Here is an 18,112-nt window from a genome sequence, read left to right on the forward strand (position 1 = left end):
ACAGGGTAGCTCTTCCGTGACAAATGCTGCATCTTCAGTCACTACTGAGGCAGGTTCTGGGGCTGCAAGACGGCCTGCAATCGACCTTCCCAATCCACAAGTCTTACTGCTTCTTTCTTCACCTTTTCTTAGGAAACTCATTGCCCTTCCTCTCTGCTAGACAAGTGTCAAGTCTACTGCAATCTATCCCAACATGTGAATTTGATTTTGCACGGATATAGAAGATACTGAGATACTGATTCCCTTTTTCAAAGGCATCCCTGCTTTATATACTAAGGACTTCTTCCTCTTTCCTGAGTAGCCCTTCAGCTCTGTGTATCTGGAAGTGTGGAGGAAAGCTTGCAGAGTTCTAACCAGAATCAAGATCTTCATTCTGTAAAAAAAAAAATCTATTTTTCATTCACAACTTGCTCCCTCTCACCCACAACCCCCTCCCAGTCCTTCTCTGGGGGCATTTGTTTGCACGTCTGTCCATTTCTGTAACTACACCATACATGCAACATTCCCAGAACATAGGCAGGATGTCTGCTCCAAACATAAATGGCTACCATCATCTCTGAAATCCAAAAACAGCCAGCTGCTCCCAGATAGAAGTTTATTATTTAAAATAAAATATTAAAGCCTCACTTCAACAGCGTCCCACTACACAAAGAAAGGCGGAAATAAAATACCCTGTCGGATTTAGCAGTTTTGAAGCCTTTTTCTTTTAAATCTCCAGACTCTTTGCTGTAACCCTGCCCATCGCCTGCATCCTGGTCGAATAAATGTCCTTACCTTTATTCTGATTCAGGCTCAGAAAAGAGGGTGACTAAACTCTGTTTCCCTTTGACCTCGAATATGCATCGTATATGATCTTATATGGTTGTGACATCGCTAGTCTGTCTGAGCCTGGTTCCTGCTTCATCCTGTATCAGTTTCTTTTGAAATTCCAATGTGCATTCAACTTTGGTAATCATTGATTTAGAGGTGTGTGTGTGTGTGTGTGTGTGTGTGTGTGTGTGTGTGTGTGTGTATGTTTGGATGAAGCAATCCAGCAAACCTTTAGATGTGTGAGCCTAAAGCCCAGGGAAAAGGATGGTGTCAGTTTTAGGTTGGTGTTGAAATTGTGAGAACCAATGAAATAGCCCATTGACAGAGTCTAGAAGGAGAAGACCCATAATATACACAGAGAACCCTGTGGAACAGCAAGGTGATGTCTGGTGAAAGAAGAGTACTCTACAAGGAAACAGAGAAGGAACTTTTAGAAAAATAGGAAGAAAAAAATTAAAGTTGAATGTTACCTTGGAAGTAGACACGTTCAACAAGGAAAATTAGGAGACCTCAATAGTGACCCCTACTCCAATAAGTAAGGATGGAAAAGTATTTGCTGCATTTGGCCATCAGGTGGACACGAATGTTTTCAGTAGGAAGAGGTTGCTTCCTACTGAAGCAACCAGGGGAGTGGGGTCAGAAGCCAGCGTGACCAAGGAGGAAGTGACACGTGAGGGAGGGGAGATGGCAAGTTTACATTTTAGCTTGAAAAATTGTCTTAAGGGGAGGGGGGAGATTTGATTCTATCTAAAGCAGAGTTTGAAGCCAAAGAGAAGCTCTCAGGGAGGAAACTATGGAAAGTGCAGGTGACAGAGGGTCTGATTAATGACCAAGATTGAAGGGGATGGGAGATGATGTTTAAAGAGTGCAGATAAATGAGTGCTCTTGCACAGGGGAAGAAACACCAAATGTTCTAAAACTCGGGGAAGAAAGTGAGAGTAATTACAGAGCATTCTACTTTTCCAAGTGAAACACTAGTAATTTAATTGTAACTTTCTAGAGGGACTCTTTTTTCTCCCTCAGGGGAAGCGTTTAATTAGAAATGAGTCTTGGTCTTTCTAAGTAGACTGTTATATGTCATCCCTTATTTCACATAAAGTTGGCTGCATCTCTCTCACTTGGGGTGTTCACGAGCTGTACTATTCTTACTCTCCTGTTGGCTAAGTAAGTGCCCATTTTGTTATTTCAGAATCAGAAATGTTAAAAAAGAATATAAAGAAAAAACTGGAAAAGTGGAAGTATTGAAAGGTAAAGAAAAACATTTCCTTGACTTCTTTATTACAAAAAATGGAGAAAATTCAATGTGAAAAATTAGAGGATATGGATAAGCAAAACAGAAAAAAATACAAACAACCTAACTCTACCACCTGGAAATTAACCATGATTAAGAACTGGATGTAAAATCCTTCCAGATGTTTCATGGATCTATTAATCTACAAAAATGGAATCATACAGTGAAAAATGCCTCTTCATTTTTAAAGAAGAATTTGCTATAAGCAATATTTTATTGTATTTTCACTATGAGGAAAAAACGTCTAGACTTAAAATGGATACTTTTTTTTTATACTAGCCAGGGAATTTACACAGTTTACGTGTACTGGTGAGATTAACACAAAGACGTGTAACACCTTTGACCATGAATTAAATTTCACAAGTCAATACCCTACGGCAAACATAGTTTATAATTTCTTGTGAACCAACATATTTGAAACTGAGTATTCTCACAAATGTAGTTTTTTTATTTAACAACATTTTAAGCAAGCATCAGAGTTAGTGGTTATATTTCATAGAGGACTGCTTGCTCTTATGAATAATGATTTTTAGGAGGAATGTAAAGTATTTTTAGAAAAGACAGAAACCTTAAAATTTTAAAAAGGAAGAGCCATAGACCCTCTCAAAGGTTGAGAGTTCTTTGGTCCATTTTGCTTACATTGCAATTATTTTCTAACAAGTGCAGATCCCTTAACTCAATTTTACTTATTCCTTTGGGATTACATCTTTCCTTTGAGAATTTAATGTACTTGTGTAAGCAAGTTGGTTTTTTGGGTTTTTTCCTAATTGATAAAATTTTATTATTATTCATATTCCCTTCTGCATCTTTTAAAAATGTCTCCTTATATTATGTATTTAAGATGGATAAGTGGAAAGACTCCCATATGTATTTCTTTCTGACAGTTTAAATTTAAGTTTATTCTTATCAAATACCATCTAGCTCTGTGGTTTCATTTTTTAATTTTAGCCAAAGATACATTAAATATTTTTAAATATATCATTTCAGTTTCCAGAGCGTGTTATGAACTACTTTTGCCCTCATTAGTTTGTCTAAATAGTTTCAACTTCTGCAGGATTTCTTATATTTTTAAAAGTAGCAGAACCTTAAAAACTTTAAAATCATTGAGCATCGGTAGATGTGAAAACATGTGAAACAACCAGCTGGAGTTACTCTTTGGAAAGTAAGGACGGGAGCTGCCCCCTCACCCCGTGAAGCTGGTGCCTGTGGCTACTTGGAACATTCTTGAAAATGTGTCTTTGAGTCCCTTGTCTGCAGCCTGTTAGCTAAACAGGGCTAAATAGCACTCCATTGTATGGACCCCATGATTTAGTTAACTAACACGCTGGTATAGGAAATTCCGTTTGTTTCCAATTTTTTCACTCATAAAAAACGCTATAATCTACCTTCTTGCTCAATCTTTGTAAAGATCATTAATTTGCTGAATAAAAATTTCTAGAAGCAGAATTATTCAAATGGGGCCATATTCTTAAGATTCTTGGTTCATATATCAAGTTATTTCCTTCCAAGGTTATAAAAATTCATACTCCCATAAGCAGTAATGAACAACAACAGTAAGAATAGCAACAAACGTTTAACGTTTATTGAGTGCTTAGTGTATGCTGGGAACTATGCTAAATGACATACATGGGCTTTTTTTTTTCCTTTTTACCCTTTAATCCTATGAGATCCATAATGTCTCTCCCACTTTGTGTATGAGGAAACTGAGGCTTATATTTCTTTTTTCAGTTAGTACTTGTCATTTCCAAGATAGCTAGTGTCACTTTTCTCTTATCCTTGAAAACATTTTTGTTTCCCATTTAAAAACAATAAACGTAAAAGTTGTTAATGTAACTTGTTTAGTTGTCCCAATATTGTTTATTAATTAACTCATCGTTTTGATGAATTTGAAAGGTTGTTTCATTAATCTTTATTTCTTATCTTTACTTTGGCTCCTTTTAGGTTTCTATTCTTGTTCTATTGGTCAGTGTATCCTGGACCAGTAATATATTATTTTAATTATTATATTTGCTCCACTGCTATGACTGTTACTAATATTTTAATTATCATGGTTTTCCAATATATTTTAATATCTTGTAGCCAAGACTGATTTCATACTGTTCTTTAAATTTTCTTAATTATTTGAGTTTATTCTTCCAATGATCTTTAGACTCTTTTAGTCCAATTGTAAATGAGGGTTTTAATGGATTGTATTACAACAGGAAGAATTTTCCCTTTACTTACAATTATTTTTACTAGCACATTTAATAGCTGAGTAAACCAAACCTTATAGAATTTCATTTATCCAAGATCATCCAGATAGAAAATAAATGAACTGAAATTTCAGCCCAGTCATTAATTTCAATAACATTAGAAAGTAGGTCACTTAATTTAATTGAAAGGATTGATCATTTAGATATAATGTATTATAAGATTCTTAAGAATTTCATCTTACTCTGTTCAACAACTTTCCGTAACAAAGTTTGATTTTTCACTTGGTGGTAAGACAAATGAACAAAAAATAATACCTCAAAGGATTCATAGCTAAATGATTTTTCTATTTGCCAATGCAAAACATTTATAACAAAAGAATAGAAAAATGGGCTCAGGGAGACATATAAATTTTTGGTGAATATATTTTAGAAGGTAATTAATGCCATGGAAAATGTTTATGATTTAATATTTGAAAAGGCAGGCTAGGGAAAAATAGAGTATGATCAAAGTTTATAAATATATATTTACATATTCATATATGCAAATGCAAGGATGTAAGTTTATTACAATGTTAATATTTGGAATTATCCTTGATTTTATCTTCTAAAGTGATTGTATTTATTTCTCAAATATTCTACAGTAAGCATGTTTTTTTAACAACCAGGAAAATATCGAATATTATATATTTTAAACTATTGAAATGCTTCAGAATATACAATTAAAATAAATTGTCTTGTTCTGTTTTTAGAAACAGCCCTGTCTATTGCCCTCTCGTTTATAATGTTAATATTTTATTCTAAAAACAGGCTTGTTCTTTGACATATACGAAGGTCAAATCACAGCAATTCTGGGCCACAGTGGAGCTGGCAAATCTTTGCTGCTAAACATCCTTAATGGATTGTCTGTTCCAACAGAAGGTGGGCAAAAAGATATTTCCCAAAGGCAAGATGTCTGATAATAGAATGAGGTCATATGTATGCCTTTCTCACTTTAAGGTTAAATTTAACTGCTTAAGAGGAAATAATATTTGTTTATCTGGAGCTGTTTATCAGAACTGTAAGGTTTTATATATATTTTGTATTTCCCAAATTTTCGTGAAAATCATTATCTTTATTCCATTGCTGTGTGATACTCCAGGGAAATATACACTATTCTGAGCATCTATTTATGTTAAGACTAATTAGTAGTTGTTAATAAATTATAAAGTCATTATTTTAGATATTTCTGAATATATGCCAATATATTCCTGAATAAGATCTCCAGACATTAATAAATCATGTTATCTTGCCAATGTTAAATTATTTTTAACTTCCATTCTTAGGATCAGTTACCATCTATAATAAAAATCTCTCTGAAATGCAAGACTTGGAGGAAATCCAAAAGATAACTGGTGTTTGTCCTCAATTCAATGTTCAGTTTGACACACTCACTGTGAAGGAAAACCTCAGGCTGTTTGCTAAAATAAAAGGGATTCCGCCACAGGAAGTGGAACAAGAGGTAGATGGGTGTGCTCGGGGTTCACTGAACTGCCAACCATTTGCCAAGTTAAATCAGTGATTTACTGCGCTGTTTTGAATAAAATTTAGGCAATGAGGTCTTTTAAAATGTACATACTACTTTAACAGATGGTTAAAATTGCATAATATGCATCATCTTGGATTATGAGCTTTGTATCTCTCTGGTCTAGGTACAAAGAATTTTATTGGAGTTGGACATACAGAACATTCAGAATAATATTGCTGCACATCTAAGTGAAGGTCAGAAAAGAAAGCTGACCATTGGGATTGCCATTTTAGGAGACCCTCAAGTAAGTGCAATTATACATATGGAGGAATGCAGACTGAGTATCAGGAAAAAGTCCAGCTCTTCTTCGTGTGTGTGTGTGTGTGTGTGTGTGGTGTGATAAAAACATTTTGTTGTATACACAGGTGATGAAATTACATGCCCATTTATTATTATTATTATTACCATTGAAATCCAATTGACCTACAACACTACGTGTGTTCTAGGTGCACAACATACTGATTCAATATTTTTGTGCATTACAAAAGATCACCATGATAAATCTAGTTACTGTCTGTCATTGTACAAAGTAATTACAATATTATTGACTACATTCCCCAAACTGTACATTTCATCCCCGTGACTCATTTATTTTGTAACTGGAGGTTTGTCCCTCTTAATCTCCCTCACCTATTTCTCTCATCCTCCCACCCCCTCCCTTCTGGCAACCACTGGTTTGTTCTCTGTATCTGAGTCTGTTTCCATTTTGTTCTGTTTGTTTGTTTGTTTTCTTTTTTAGATTCCACATGTAAATGAGATCATATAGTATTTGTCTTTCTCTGTCTTATTTCACTTAGCATAATACCCTCTAGGTCTATCCCTGTTGTCACAAATGGCAAGAGTTCATTCTTTTTAATGGCTGAGTGACAGTCTATTGTATGTATACACCACATCTTCTTTTTTTTTTTTTTTTTTTTTTTTTTTTTTTTTTTTTTTTTGTGGTATGCGGGCCTCTCACTGTTGTGGCCTCTCCCGCCGCGGAGCACAGGCCCCGGACGCACAGGCCCAGCAGCCATGGCTCACGAGCCCAGCCGCTCCGCGGCACGTGGGATCCTCCCGGACCGGGGCACGAACCCGCGCCCCCTGCCTCGGCAGGCGGACTCCCAACCACCGCGCCACCAGGGAAGCCCAACACCACATCTTCTTTATCCATTCATCTATTGATGGACACTTAGGTGGCTTCCATGTCCTGGCTATTGTAAATAGTGCTGCTATGATCATAGGGGTGCATGCATCTTTTTGAATTAGTGTTTCGGGGTTTTTTTTGGAAAAATATCCAGAAGTAAAATTGCTGGATTGTGTGGTGGTTCTATTTTTAATTTAAGTTTTTGAGGATCCTCCACACTGTTCTCCATAGTGGCTGCACCAATTTACATTCCCACCAACAGTGCACGAGGGCTCCCTTTTCTCCACATCCTCACTGACACTTGCTATTTGTTGTCTTTTGGATAAGAGCCATTCTGACAAGTGTGAGGTGATATCTCATAGTGTTTTTTTGTTTTGTTTTGTTTTGTTTTTGCGGTACGTGGGCCTCTCACTGTTGTGGCCTCTCCCGTTGTGGAGCACAGCCTCTGGACGTGCAGGCTCAGCGGCCATGGCTTACGGGCCCAGCCGTTCCACAGCATGTGGGATCCTCCCGGACCGGGGCACGAACCCGTGTCCCCTGCATCGGCAGGCGGACTCCCAACCACTGCGCCACCAGGGAAGCCTCATTGTGGTTTTGATGTGCATTTCCCTGATGATTAGTGATGTTGAGTATCTGTTCATGTGTCTGTTGGCCATTTCTTTTAAAAATGTCTATTCAGATTCCTTGACCATTTTGTAATCAGATTTTTTTTTTGAGTTGAGTCGTGTGAGTTCTTTGTTTATTTTGGATATTAACTCATCGGTCATATCATTTGCAAATATCTTCTCCCATTCAGTAGGCAGCCTTTGGTTTTGTTGATAGTCTCCTTCCCTCTGCAAAAGCTTTTTTGTTTGATGTAGTCCCATTTGTTTATTTTTGCTTTTGTTTCCCTTGCCTGAGGAGACATATCCAAAAAATATTGCTAAGACTAATGTCAAAGAAGTGAAGCTCTTCTTTTACCACTAAAAGTAGTAGAGTTTTCATTATAATATATCAGGAGAGAACCTACTATGTTTAACCATGAATGTAAGTATATTGGATATACATGCTTGGATAGTTTTTATTTTGCTTGGTTTTGATTGTTTCCCATGCTCTAGTGTGGAAACAATTAACATGGAAGAGAGGCACAGTTTATGTATCTTCATCGTCTGTAGGTTTTGCTATTAGATGAGCCAACTGTGGGATTAGATCCCTTCTCAAGACATCGAGTGTGGAGCTTCCTCAAGGAGCACAAAGCAGACCGTGTGATCCTCTTGAGTACCAACTTCATGGATGAAGCTGACATCCTGGCTGGTAATTGTTGGTTTTATCTCAGTATGACAATGAAGAATTTGTGAAGTATTTATTCCCAGGGCAAGACCCCTGCTCTTGTTACCTTGGTGTGTCTATACTGCATAGGAATCTGGGGGGTGACAGGCATCTAGTCCCACTGTAGAATTCCTCACCAGCAGGACATATGTTGGACTGTGAGTGCTAATAAAAAACTGATTTTTTTTCACATCAGCTTTTGATTAATTTCAACAACATCCCAATCTTCTTTCATGTATATTTGGTTGAAAAATATCCACTCGTCCTTTAGCATCCAGAGTAGAAAATATGCCCATGGAATTTATGATGTGTTTTTTTTTTTCAAGTATTGGAGGGCACAGAAGTGGACTGAGATGCATAAGCTCATTAAAAAAATTTTTTTTTTAATTTTTTGGCCACACCACGTGGCATGTGGGATCTTAGTTCCCCAAATAAGGGTTGAACCCATGCCCCCTGCAGTGGAAGCATGGAGTCTTAACCACTGGAAAACCGGGGAAGTCTCGCATAAGCTCATTTTAAATGCATCCATTTTAATGCATGTTTTAAATGTTTGAATGCCCATTAGATGGAGTTATGTCCCCAAAGGACACGTCTCCTTTGGAAATCTGAGCTCTGGCGCCTCCTCCATATTTTCTAGAGAGGGAAGAAATGACTCCTCTCATCTTTTCTCTCTCACTTCTTTCTACTCAGATAGAAAAGTGATCCTGTCCAGCGGGAGAGTGAAGTGTGCCGGCTCCTCTGTCTTTTTGAAGAGAAGATGGGGTCTTGGATATCACTTAAGGTAAAGCCTTCAGGGACAGATGGGATACATGGCTGTATCTTCAATACTGGTGTATCATAAAGGTAGAGCATTCTGAGAGAGAACTGGCCTTCTGCTTCATCTCTGCTCAGCTGGATTGATCTGTGTTTCCCAGTGCTGTTCCTGCACCTTCACTAACTCTAGGGATCAGCCAGATTTCAAAAAGAGAAGCCTGGGCTGGCTAATGGCAGCAGGGCTGCTTCATGGACCACTTTCCAGGTAGCCGCCCCATGCCGCCTACACCTCAACCTTCTCCCCACCCTCCATCGCCTCAGCTGATCCATGCAATCCTGCAGTAGATTTTCATCCTTTCAGAGGGCACAAAGTCAAATACCTTCAGAAGCTACTATCAACAGGAAGTAAATCTGGTGGCAAAGTGTGAAGAGGACTGTGCCTAACAAGAAAGTGTGTCCAGGGGCTTCCCTGGCAGTGCAGTGGCTAAGAATCTGCCTGACAATGCAGGGGACATGGGTTCGAGCCCTGGTCCGGGAAGATCCCACATGCCGCAGAGCAACTAAGTCCATGTGCCACAACTACTGAGCCTGTGCTCTAGACCCCACAAGCCACAACTACTGAGCCCGCGTGCCTCAACTACTGAAGCCCACGCGCCTAGAGCCCATGCTCCGCAACAAGAGAAGCCAGTGCAATGAGAAGCTTGCACACCGCAACAAAGAGTAGCCCCCACTTGCTGCAACTAGAGAAAGCCCGTGCACAGCAATGAAGATCCAACACAGCCAAAAATAAAAATAAATAAAATTTGAAAAAAGAAAAAGAGGGGCTTCCCTGGTGGCGCAGTGGTTGAGTCTGCCTGCCGATGCAGGGGACATGGGTTCGTGCCCCGGTCCGGGAAGATCCCACATGCCGCAGAGCAGCTGGGCCCATGAGCCATGGCCGCTGAGCCTGCGCGTCCGGAGCCTGTGCTCCGCAACAGGAGAGGCCACAACAGTGAGAGGCCCGCGTACCACAAAAAAAAAAAAAAAAAAAGAAAGAAAAGAAAAAGAAAAAGAAAGTGTGTCCAGGCTAAAAGAATTTTATGAAAAAACCTTGATGGCCACACAAAGCATGCATGAAGGGCAGATTTCCTGATTAGACACTAATTTTCTGATATCTACACAGTCTGGTGTAATAATTATTTTCCCTGAGAAATCTCTTCTGCCTAATATTCTCAACTCCCTCTGTTTATCTTCATACTTGATATATAGTTTTAATTACTTTACATATTTATTTGTGTGTTTATAGTTGTTTTGAGCTGATATACCTTCTCTATATAGACCCTAATATTTTTCAAACCGATGACTTTATTATTATTATTGTTATTATTCACTCATTTTGTTTGTTCCCTAAAGCCGAGTGAAGTAATACACAAAGGCCAGAAATCCAACAAAAACTCTATTTTTGTGGTAGCAGTAGAGAAAATACAAATGAATTGTCTTTCCTTTTATGTATTAGTTTGTATAGAAATGAAACATGTGATCCAGAAAAAGTAACATCCCTCATTAATCATCACATCCCTGATGCCAAACTGAAAACAGAAAACAAAGAAAAGCTTGTGTATACTTTGCCTGTGGAAAGGACGAATAAATTTCCAGGTAATTTAAATATGATTACAATGGAATGAAATTTGGGAAAGTGTTCACATTATTATTACAGTTTTCATTGCTTAATGGGTTTGGATCTTGCTTTGGGGTTGGGTTTTTTAAAAAGCTGAACTTGAGATGCGGAGTTTAGTGCAGCTAATCTGTTTGGTAATTGATGCCTAGAAGCATCAGTGGGGAAAGGGGACATGAGACGGGGGAGGGGAGGAAGCCGGGAAAGTTTGTGTTATCGTCATCGGGCAGGTTATTGCAATAAGCAGTTGAGGTGTGAAACCACTGAGAGAAATAAATCAATAAGTAAGAAGGGGGCTTCCCTGGTGGCGCAGTGGTTGAGAGTCCGCCTGCCGATGCAGGGGACACGGGTTCGTGCCCCGGTCTGGGAAGATCCCACATGCCGCGGAGCGGCTGGGCCCGTGAGCCATGGCGGCTGAGCCTGCGAGTCCAGAGGCTGTGCTCCACAACGGGAGAGGCCACAACAGTGAGAGGCCCGCGTACCGCAAAACAAAAAACAAACAAAAAACAAAAAAACAGGCTCATTTGGATGATTCAGTCTCTTTAGGCGAATACTCAGGAATTCAGATTTAGTCCCAATGTGCAAATACGGCAGCTCTCTACGTCCTTGTGGTAGCAGGGAAGATGGTGCCCTCAGGTCCATGGGCTGTATGATGCTCTTCTGTTCCTGGACTAATGTCCAATGATGTGCAGCTAGCTTACCTTCTTTTTCAGTTGAGTAGGGGGAGTAGTGAGGTATATGCTGATACCACCACTAGAATGTGTCACTTAGCCAGATTCCCTGGTGTAAGTGTGTCAGCCCATGGCAACCTTGTATGCACACCCCAGGCCTCTGCCAGTCCAATGATGTACTTATGTCCTATAGGACATAAGGGGACTCCCAGTCCCCCGCAGGCCACGTGCAGGCCATGGGGAAATGCAGTGCCTCTGCAACCTCAGGGCTCCTCAGGGTTCGTCTCAGTAATGCTTCTGGCCTGTCACCCACCCACTGTAGAAAGTGGTAGGTGAGAGGCTTCTCAACAAAGCTTGCATCCTCATCCAAGTACCCACCATGAAAGAGATGCACAATCAGTGTTTATGAGGGACTCGTTATATAAAAGGCACTGCTCAACGTGCAAGGGATTAAATAAGACATACGTATCCCTACCCTCAAGGAGCCTACAGGCTGTTGGGTGAGGAGAAGTGGACATACACAATAAACCAGGCTGTATTACAGTTGTATCATAAAGTAATAAACATATGGATGTGACTGGTGTCACGCTGGGGTTTATATAGAGTGGTCGCCGACAGCCACAAGAAGGAAATGGAAAGCGTTCCAAGCAGAGGGGGAAAGGGGTGTCTGGACCGCAGTGAGCAGGGGAGGGAGCGGCTGGCGGGGACGGGTGCCGTCGTAAGGGTAGAGACTTGCTCATATGGAGCCTTGGGGGCTGCTGTGTGGTCTGTGAATTTTATTTTAAATGCATTGAGAAACCACTGAATGTCATTAAACGGGGCATTGATGTGATGTGACTTATAATTTCATTCTCTGGATATAAAAGAGCACGCAGGGTAGACAGGAACAAGAGTGGACCCTAGGAGACCAGTCATGGGGCCATATCAGAGGTAAAGGTGATTGCTTAACCGTGGTGCCAGCTGAAAGATGAGTGGAAGTGGTTGGATTTGAAATATATTTGGAGATAAAGCCAAAGAATCTGGCTAATGGCCAGTCTGAGAAGCACAAGAAGTGAAAAATCAAGCGGGATTTTTGGCTTAAATCACTGGGTGGAAAGGGTGTCATTTAGTGTAAAATGATGACACGTACAGTTGGGTAGGATGGAGAAAAGGGAATTAATGTTCTATTTTGGAAATGTTTACTTTGAGATGCTTTTAGACTCCCAAGTGGAGATGTCAAACGGCCAAGTATATAGTTGGATTACAAGATACTGGAAATCAGAGAACAAAATCAGACAATTGAACTTGGGAATCACTGGCATATAGATGGATTTAATGCAAAGGGATTGGGTTAGTGAGAAGGTTACATAGGACTGAACCCTCCGGAGGAAGTAGAGAAAGAGTCAGAGGGTGGTGGCAACCAGGAGCCCCCGACGAACCTGAAGGAAACACAGGAGCATGTGTTCTTATCAACTCAGGGGAGAAAACGTTTCTAGAATAAGGGGCTAGTCTGCAACTTTGAATGTCACTGAGTTAAAAAAAAAAAAAAAAAAAAAAGACAGACAGACGTACCAAGTTAAAAGAATAAAAACAAACAAAACCCCCCCAAACCTATTCATTGAATTAAGAAATCTGGAATTGCTGATGACCTTGAAAAGAGTAGCTTCTGTTGGGGGGATAAGGGTAGCATTTGGATTTGTGTAGGTTAAGTGTGAAGAGGATGCGACTAATGAAAGAGAACAAAAGAGACAGATCTTTGGAGCAATGTGTGTGGGAAAGGAGTAGATTTGTTTTGTTTTGTTTTCATTTTTGCTGTTGCTTGTCTTTTTAAAAAAATTATTTTATTTATTCATTTTTGGCTGTGTTGGGTCTTCGTTGCTGCGCATGGGCTTTCTCTAGTTGCAGCAAGTGGAGGCTCAGTAGTTGTGGTGCACGGGCTTAGTTGCTCGGCAGGATGTGGAACCTTCCCGGATCAGGGATTGAACTCGTGTCCCCTGCACTGGCAGGTGGATTCTTAACCACTGCGCCACCAGGGAAGTCCCTGCTGTTGCTTGTCTTTGTTCAGTGGGTGATCTTACAGCATTTTTGCCTCTGGTTTGGGATGGCCCAGTTCATGTAGGAGAAGTTGATGATGCAGGAGAAAAAAAGAAGAGACCATTTTGGGAACTCCTTAAGATGCCCAAAGCGATGGAATTCAGGACACAAGTCAAAGAGGCGGGCTTCGGTGGGAGCAGCTACAAATCACACAGAAGGGAAACCAGGAACAGGGGTAGACATATACATTGATTTGTGGTGTGAGAAAAGGATGCTCTTTCTGACTGCTCGTCTTTCCTCAAAGAAGTTTGCAGGCATTTCATGAGCTGTGGACAGAAGATGGAGTGCAGAGAGTTTGAGGACAGAGGGAGAAGCTTGACATGTTCATTTCAGAAAGGGAGAACATTCTAGTGAAATTTTGCTTTTGCTTACTGTGATATTCCAAAGACATAAACTTTTTGCACAATACTCTGCATCATCTTTTAGATAAGTATTTACTTACTAGGTTTAGTTGTCGATGTGGTATTTCAAATGTATCTGTTCCCCTCTGTTGCCTTAGACCTTTTCAGTGATCTCGACAAGGGTTCTGACCTGGGCGTGATGAGCTATGAGGTTTCCATGTCAACTCTGAATGAAGTCTTCATGAAACTGGAAGGAACATCAACTGCTGAGCAAGGTAAATCCATCTGTGTACTTCATGGAAGATCAATTTCCAAACGCTCATGTATCAACTTAGTATTTATAATGTCTTATGCATGATTCACACTAAGGAATGTGACAACTTCCAAATCTGACTCTGCCGTTTGGGAAAGGCTGTCACTGTTTCTTAACATCATTATGAGGACTGAACACAGATCCCTTCTTGGAGTTCCCAGATTTCCCTTTGGAAATGATTTGCTTCCTATTTCAGCAGCTTTCTCCTACCCCCAGATGCTCACTGCTTCTTGGATACTTTGCAGATGTCAGAGCCTCTCAGTCAGGGTCATGAAGTCTGAGCAGATGTTTCTTACAAAAATCGCCCTTAGCTTGTTCATATACAGATTTCCGTTAAGGTCTTAATGAGGGAAAGGGTTAAATAATCTCCTAAGGTGTATTTTATTTTATTTTATTTCATTTCATTTTATTGTATCTTTACTGATTCTTTTTTTTTTTTTTTTTTGACCGCACTGTACGGCACGCGGGATCTTAGTTCCCCGACCGGGGATCGAACCTGCATCCCCTGCAGTGGAAGTGCAGAGTCTTAACCACTGGACTGCCAGGGAAGTCCCTCCTAAGGTGTATTTTAATGGGCAATAATAATAAGAACTGTCATTTTGCAGCCTCTGTGCCAGACACTTTGATCGATGTGTGGCTATATTGCAATTACCTTCTTATAATAACCTTTATAACAAATGCCATTGGCACGCTTTTACATATAAGAAAATCGGACAAACCACAGTTAAGTGACTTGCCCCAAATCCTGCTGCTTGTAAGGCAAATATGTGGGAATCAGGTACAGATCTGGTGGTTTCAGAGCTGATAATCTTTCACATATACTTCTAAATTATTGATAGCTCAACAGTAGATATTTAGGCATCCAGGATTGGTGGTTCTTATGGAGGAGATTTCTTGAAATCCTTCAGAATATTTTCACTTATGGGACCTTCTCTGCCTTCTCAAAGACTGGGTGTAGTGAGATCATCCTTTCCTGAGTTCCACTTTTGGTATGAATTCGGCATATTTTCCCCACTGAGTTTATTGAACGTGGACATCATACACATAATTCTTTTCTTATGTTCTTTGCTTTGTAACCACGAACATTACAAAACAATTTATAATATTGCTAAAAAGAGAAAACTGTGATGCCCATGGTGGCATTAATAATGTGTGTGTGTGTGTGTGTGTGTGTGTGTGTGCAAATTTTGAACAAGCAGAGATGATGGGGGACACAGGACGCCTACCTGAAATGGATTCATCTTGCTCTTCTATCCCTGAGATGCAGACGGCTGTGAGTGCCATGGACCTCTGGAGACTGCAGTTCTGTGCAATGGCACGGCTCCGTTTCTTAAAGTTAAAACATGGGAAGAAAGCATTTTTGACCCTGTGAGTATCAGAGCACGTGGTTTGTTAGATAGCGAGTAACAAGAGAGGGTTAAACCAGGAGAAAAGTAAAAACTAGAATACAATGGAATATTACTCAGCCATAAAAAAGAACGAAATAATGACATTTGCAGCAACATGGATGGACCTAAAGATTGTCATACTGAGTGAAGTAAGTCAGACACAGAAAGACAAATATATGATATCGCTATATATGGAACCTTAAAAAATGGTACAAATGAACTTATTTCCAAAACAGAAGTAGAATCACAGATGCAGAAAACAATCTTGTGGTTACCAAGGGGGGAAGAGGCAGGAGGGATAAATTGGGAGATTGGGATTGACATATACACACGACTGTATATAAAATAGATAACTAATAAGGACCTGCTGTAGAGCACAGGGGACTCTACTCAACACTCTGTAATGTCCTATATGGGAAGAGAATTTTAAAAAGAAAAAAAGAAAAGAAAATTGTTATCTTGGATCTAAAAAAATAAACAAAAACAAACAACAAAAAAAAACTAGAACACGATACCCGACCAACATTCCTGCCAGAGCTGGATAAATGTAGCATTTGATTTTACCGAAGGCGGGAATACCTGTATGTTAGGTCTGTTTAATTCTCATAGTTTGATAGCCTTGTGTTTTATTGCAATGCCTTTTAGTACTGTGTGGCGTGCAAAGGTGTAGCTTTCAAAATTTGAGCGTCTATTATAGATGGCACTCAGCAAATATTTGTGAAATGTCTGGCTGAATAAATAACATTGTTATAGATTCATATGGTAAATTTTCTTTATTGGTAGATTATTTGTGTTTGGAATTGCAATGTTCCCTCTGATTGTGGAAAGCATGCTCTATGCTGTATTAAATCAGAAGACTGATTGGGACTTTAAACCCGAACTGTATTTCCTCTCTCCTGGACAACTTCCCCAGGACCCTCGTACCAGCTTACTGATCATCAACAACACAGGTGAACAAAAAACAAAATTTAAGTCCAGAAATAAGTTATTTTTATTGTTAAATAGCACATGTAGAGTGGGGGAAAGCAAATTATAAGGGAATAAAATGTGTATTTAAACCTCACTTATAGAAAACAACTATGAGGAATGATGCACGTTTGCTGTGACTTTGGAGATGGTGGGACAAGACAGAGGAGGCTGAGTCACTATATAACCTTTCTCCCTATCAGCCTGTCTGTTTGACTATCCTAAGCTCTTACATGAGAGGGAAATAGCTTCCTATATTTACGGAACCACTCTATTTTTACATCTGTTTGTTACAGCAGCCTAACCTATGCTATAAATGTTATACACGCTGATTGATATGTAAAGATGGCATTTTTCTTTCTTTTTTTTGGGGTGGGGGTGGTACGCGGGCCTCTCGCTGTTGTGGCCTCTCCCGTTGCGGAGCACAGGCTCCGGACGCGCAGGCTCAGCGGCCATGGCTCACGGGCCCAGCCGCTCCGCGGCATGTGGGATCTTCCTGGACCAGGGCACGAACCCGTGTCCCCTGCATCGGCAGGTGGACTCTCAACCACTGCACCACCAGGGAAGCCCAAGATGGCATTTTTATACCCTATGCCCCTCCAACAAGATCTAGGAAGATTCCTTAAGACCATTTGGAACCCGTGACCTTGTTATCCTAAATGATGGGCAGTTGGTTTTGCCTAATTGCTTATTTCACTGTAAAGAAGAAGCTTTTATGTTTCTCCCTAAGATGTTAAAAAATAGATTCAGAGTACGAGTCCTCTCTTGATGACGTCCCCCGTGCGTTCCAGTTTTTATATCAATTCATGACTCAGAGTTCTAGATGTCTCCTCTTTTAACCAGGGTGGTCTTTTTGTTCCTGTTTCTCATTCTTCTTGTTGTTTTCCATTTGGGTTTTAGAAAGCAATTTTATTCACTCTGCTACCTTAAAACTGAAAGTCTTGCTAATTGTATATTGGATTTCCAAGATCTAGAATTGTTCCTTTACCTTTCAGTTTGTTGTTGTCTCCTGTATGTATTTTCCTCCCCAGTTACTCTGAGATCCATGTACTTGTGTTAACCTACTCATTTTTTTCTTTTCTGTACTCAGCTGTTAGCTGTTTTGTGATGTAAGTGTGGCGCTTCTGTGCCATCTTGTTCCTCTTTTCTCAGAGTCTGATAACTGTTGGTTAGATGTTCCTCTTTAATTGGAGCATCCCTGTTTGCCTGGGTGAATGTGGGTCACCACGAAGGTGTCCTACTCAAGTGACTGTGGAGATGGAGTGGGATGTGTGGATGCCCCAGGATGCATGGAAAGGTTATTTTGTGTGTGTGCGTCGCTTTCCCACCTGGTGAGAATCCTGTCATCCAGGGCTTGGCGCTATTTTTCCGATCCTAGTATGAATTCCCATTTCAAAGTTCAAATGAGCAAAGAAACACGAGTCCTCCTTTTTCCTTTTTCACTCCATCCTGTCCTGTCCTCCATCCTCCAGACATTCCCTAACTTTCTGGAGTTACTTTAGGTCTTGCCCTAAAGTAACTTCCCCAGATAATGTCTCTTAGAAAGTAATTCATGGCAGCCGCTGCCTATTCTGTGTGAAACACGAGGTGGGGTCGCTTTGTTCAAGTGTGGTTAACCAGTCAGTGAGTGAGCCTGACCATGGCTTCAGAGCTCAGTTTGCC

General features: G+C 40.2%; 1 protein-coding gene across 1 annotated transcript in view; it reads left to right on the plus strand.

The window, feature by feature from the left end:
* ABCA6 (ATP binding cassette subfamily A member 6) overlaps nucleotides 1-18,112 on the plus strand; it is a gene marked incomplete at both ends in the record, with an annotated part of 57,839 nt that overhangs the window by 16,091 nt on the left and 23,636 nt on the right. Inside the window, 10 exons of the mRNA XM_079726400.1 lie at nucleotides 2,000-2,058; nucleotides 5,101-5,211; nucleotides 5,616-5,791; nucleotides 5,982-6,101; nucleotides 8,138-8,276; nucleotides 8,982-9,072; nucleotides 10,540-10,679; nucleotides 13,942-14,058; nucleotides 15,281-15,464; nucleotides 16,268-16,434. Coding sequence (XP_079582526.1) covers nucleotides 2,000-2,058; nucleotides 5,101-5,211; nucleotides 5,616-5,791; nucleotides 5,982-6,101; nucleotides 8,138-8,276; nucleotides 8,982-9,072; nucleotides 10,540-10,679; nucleotides 13,942-14,058; nucleotides 15,281-15,464; nucleotides 16,268-16,434 — 1,304 coding nt within the window. The remainder of the gene's footprint in view (nucleotides 1-1,999; nucleotides 2,059-5,100; nucleotides 5,212-5,615; nucleotides 5,792-5,981; nucleotides 6,102-8,137; nucleotides 8,277-8,981; nucleotides 9,073-10,539; nucleotides 10,680-13,941; nucleotides 14,059-15,280; nucleotides 15,465-16,267; nucleotides 16,435-18,112) is intronic.

Source organism: Hyperoodon ampullatus, assembly GCF_949752795.1.
Source record: "Hyperoodon ampullatus genome assembly, chromosome: 19".
Lineage (NCBI taxonomy): Eukaryota > Metazoa > Chordata > Mammalia > Artiodactyla > Ziphiidae > Hyperoodon > Hyperoodon ampullatus.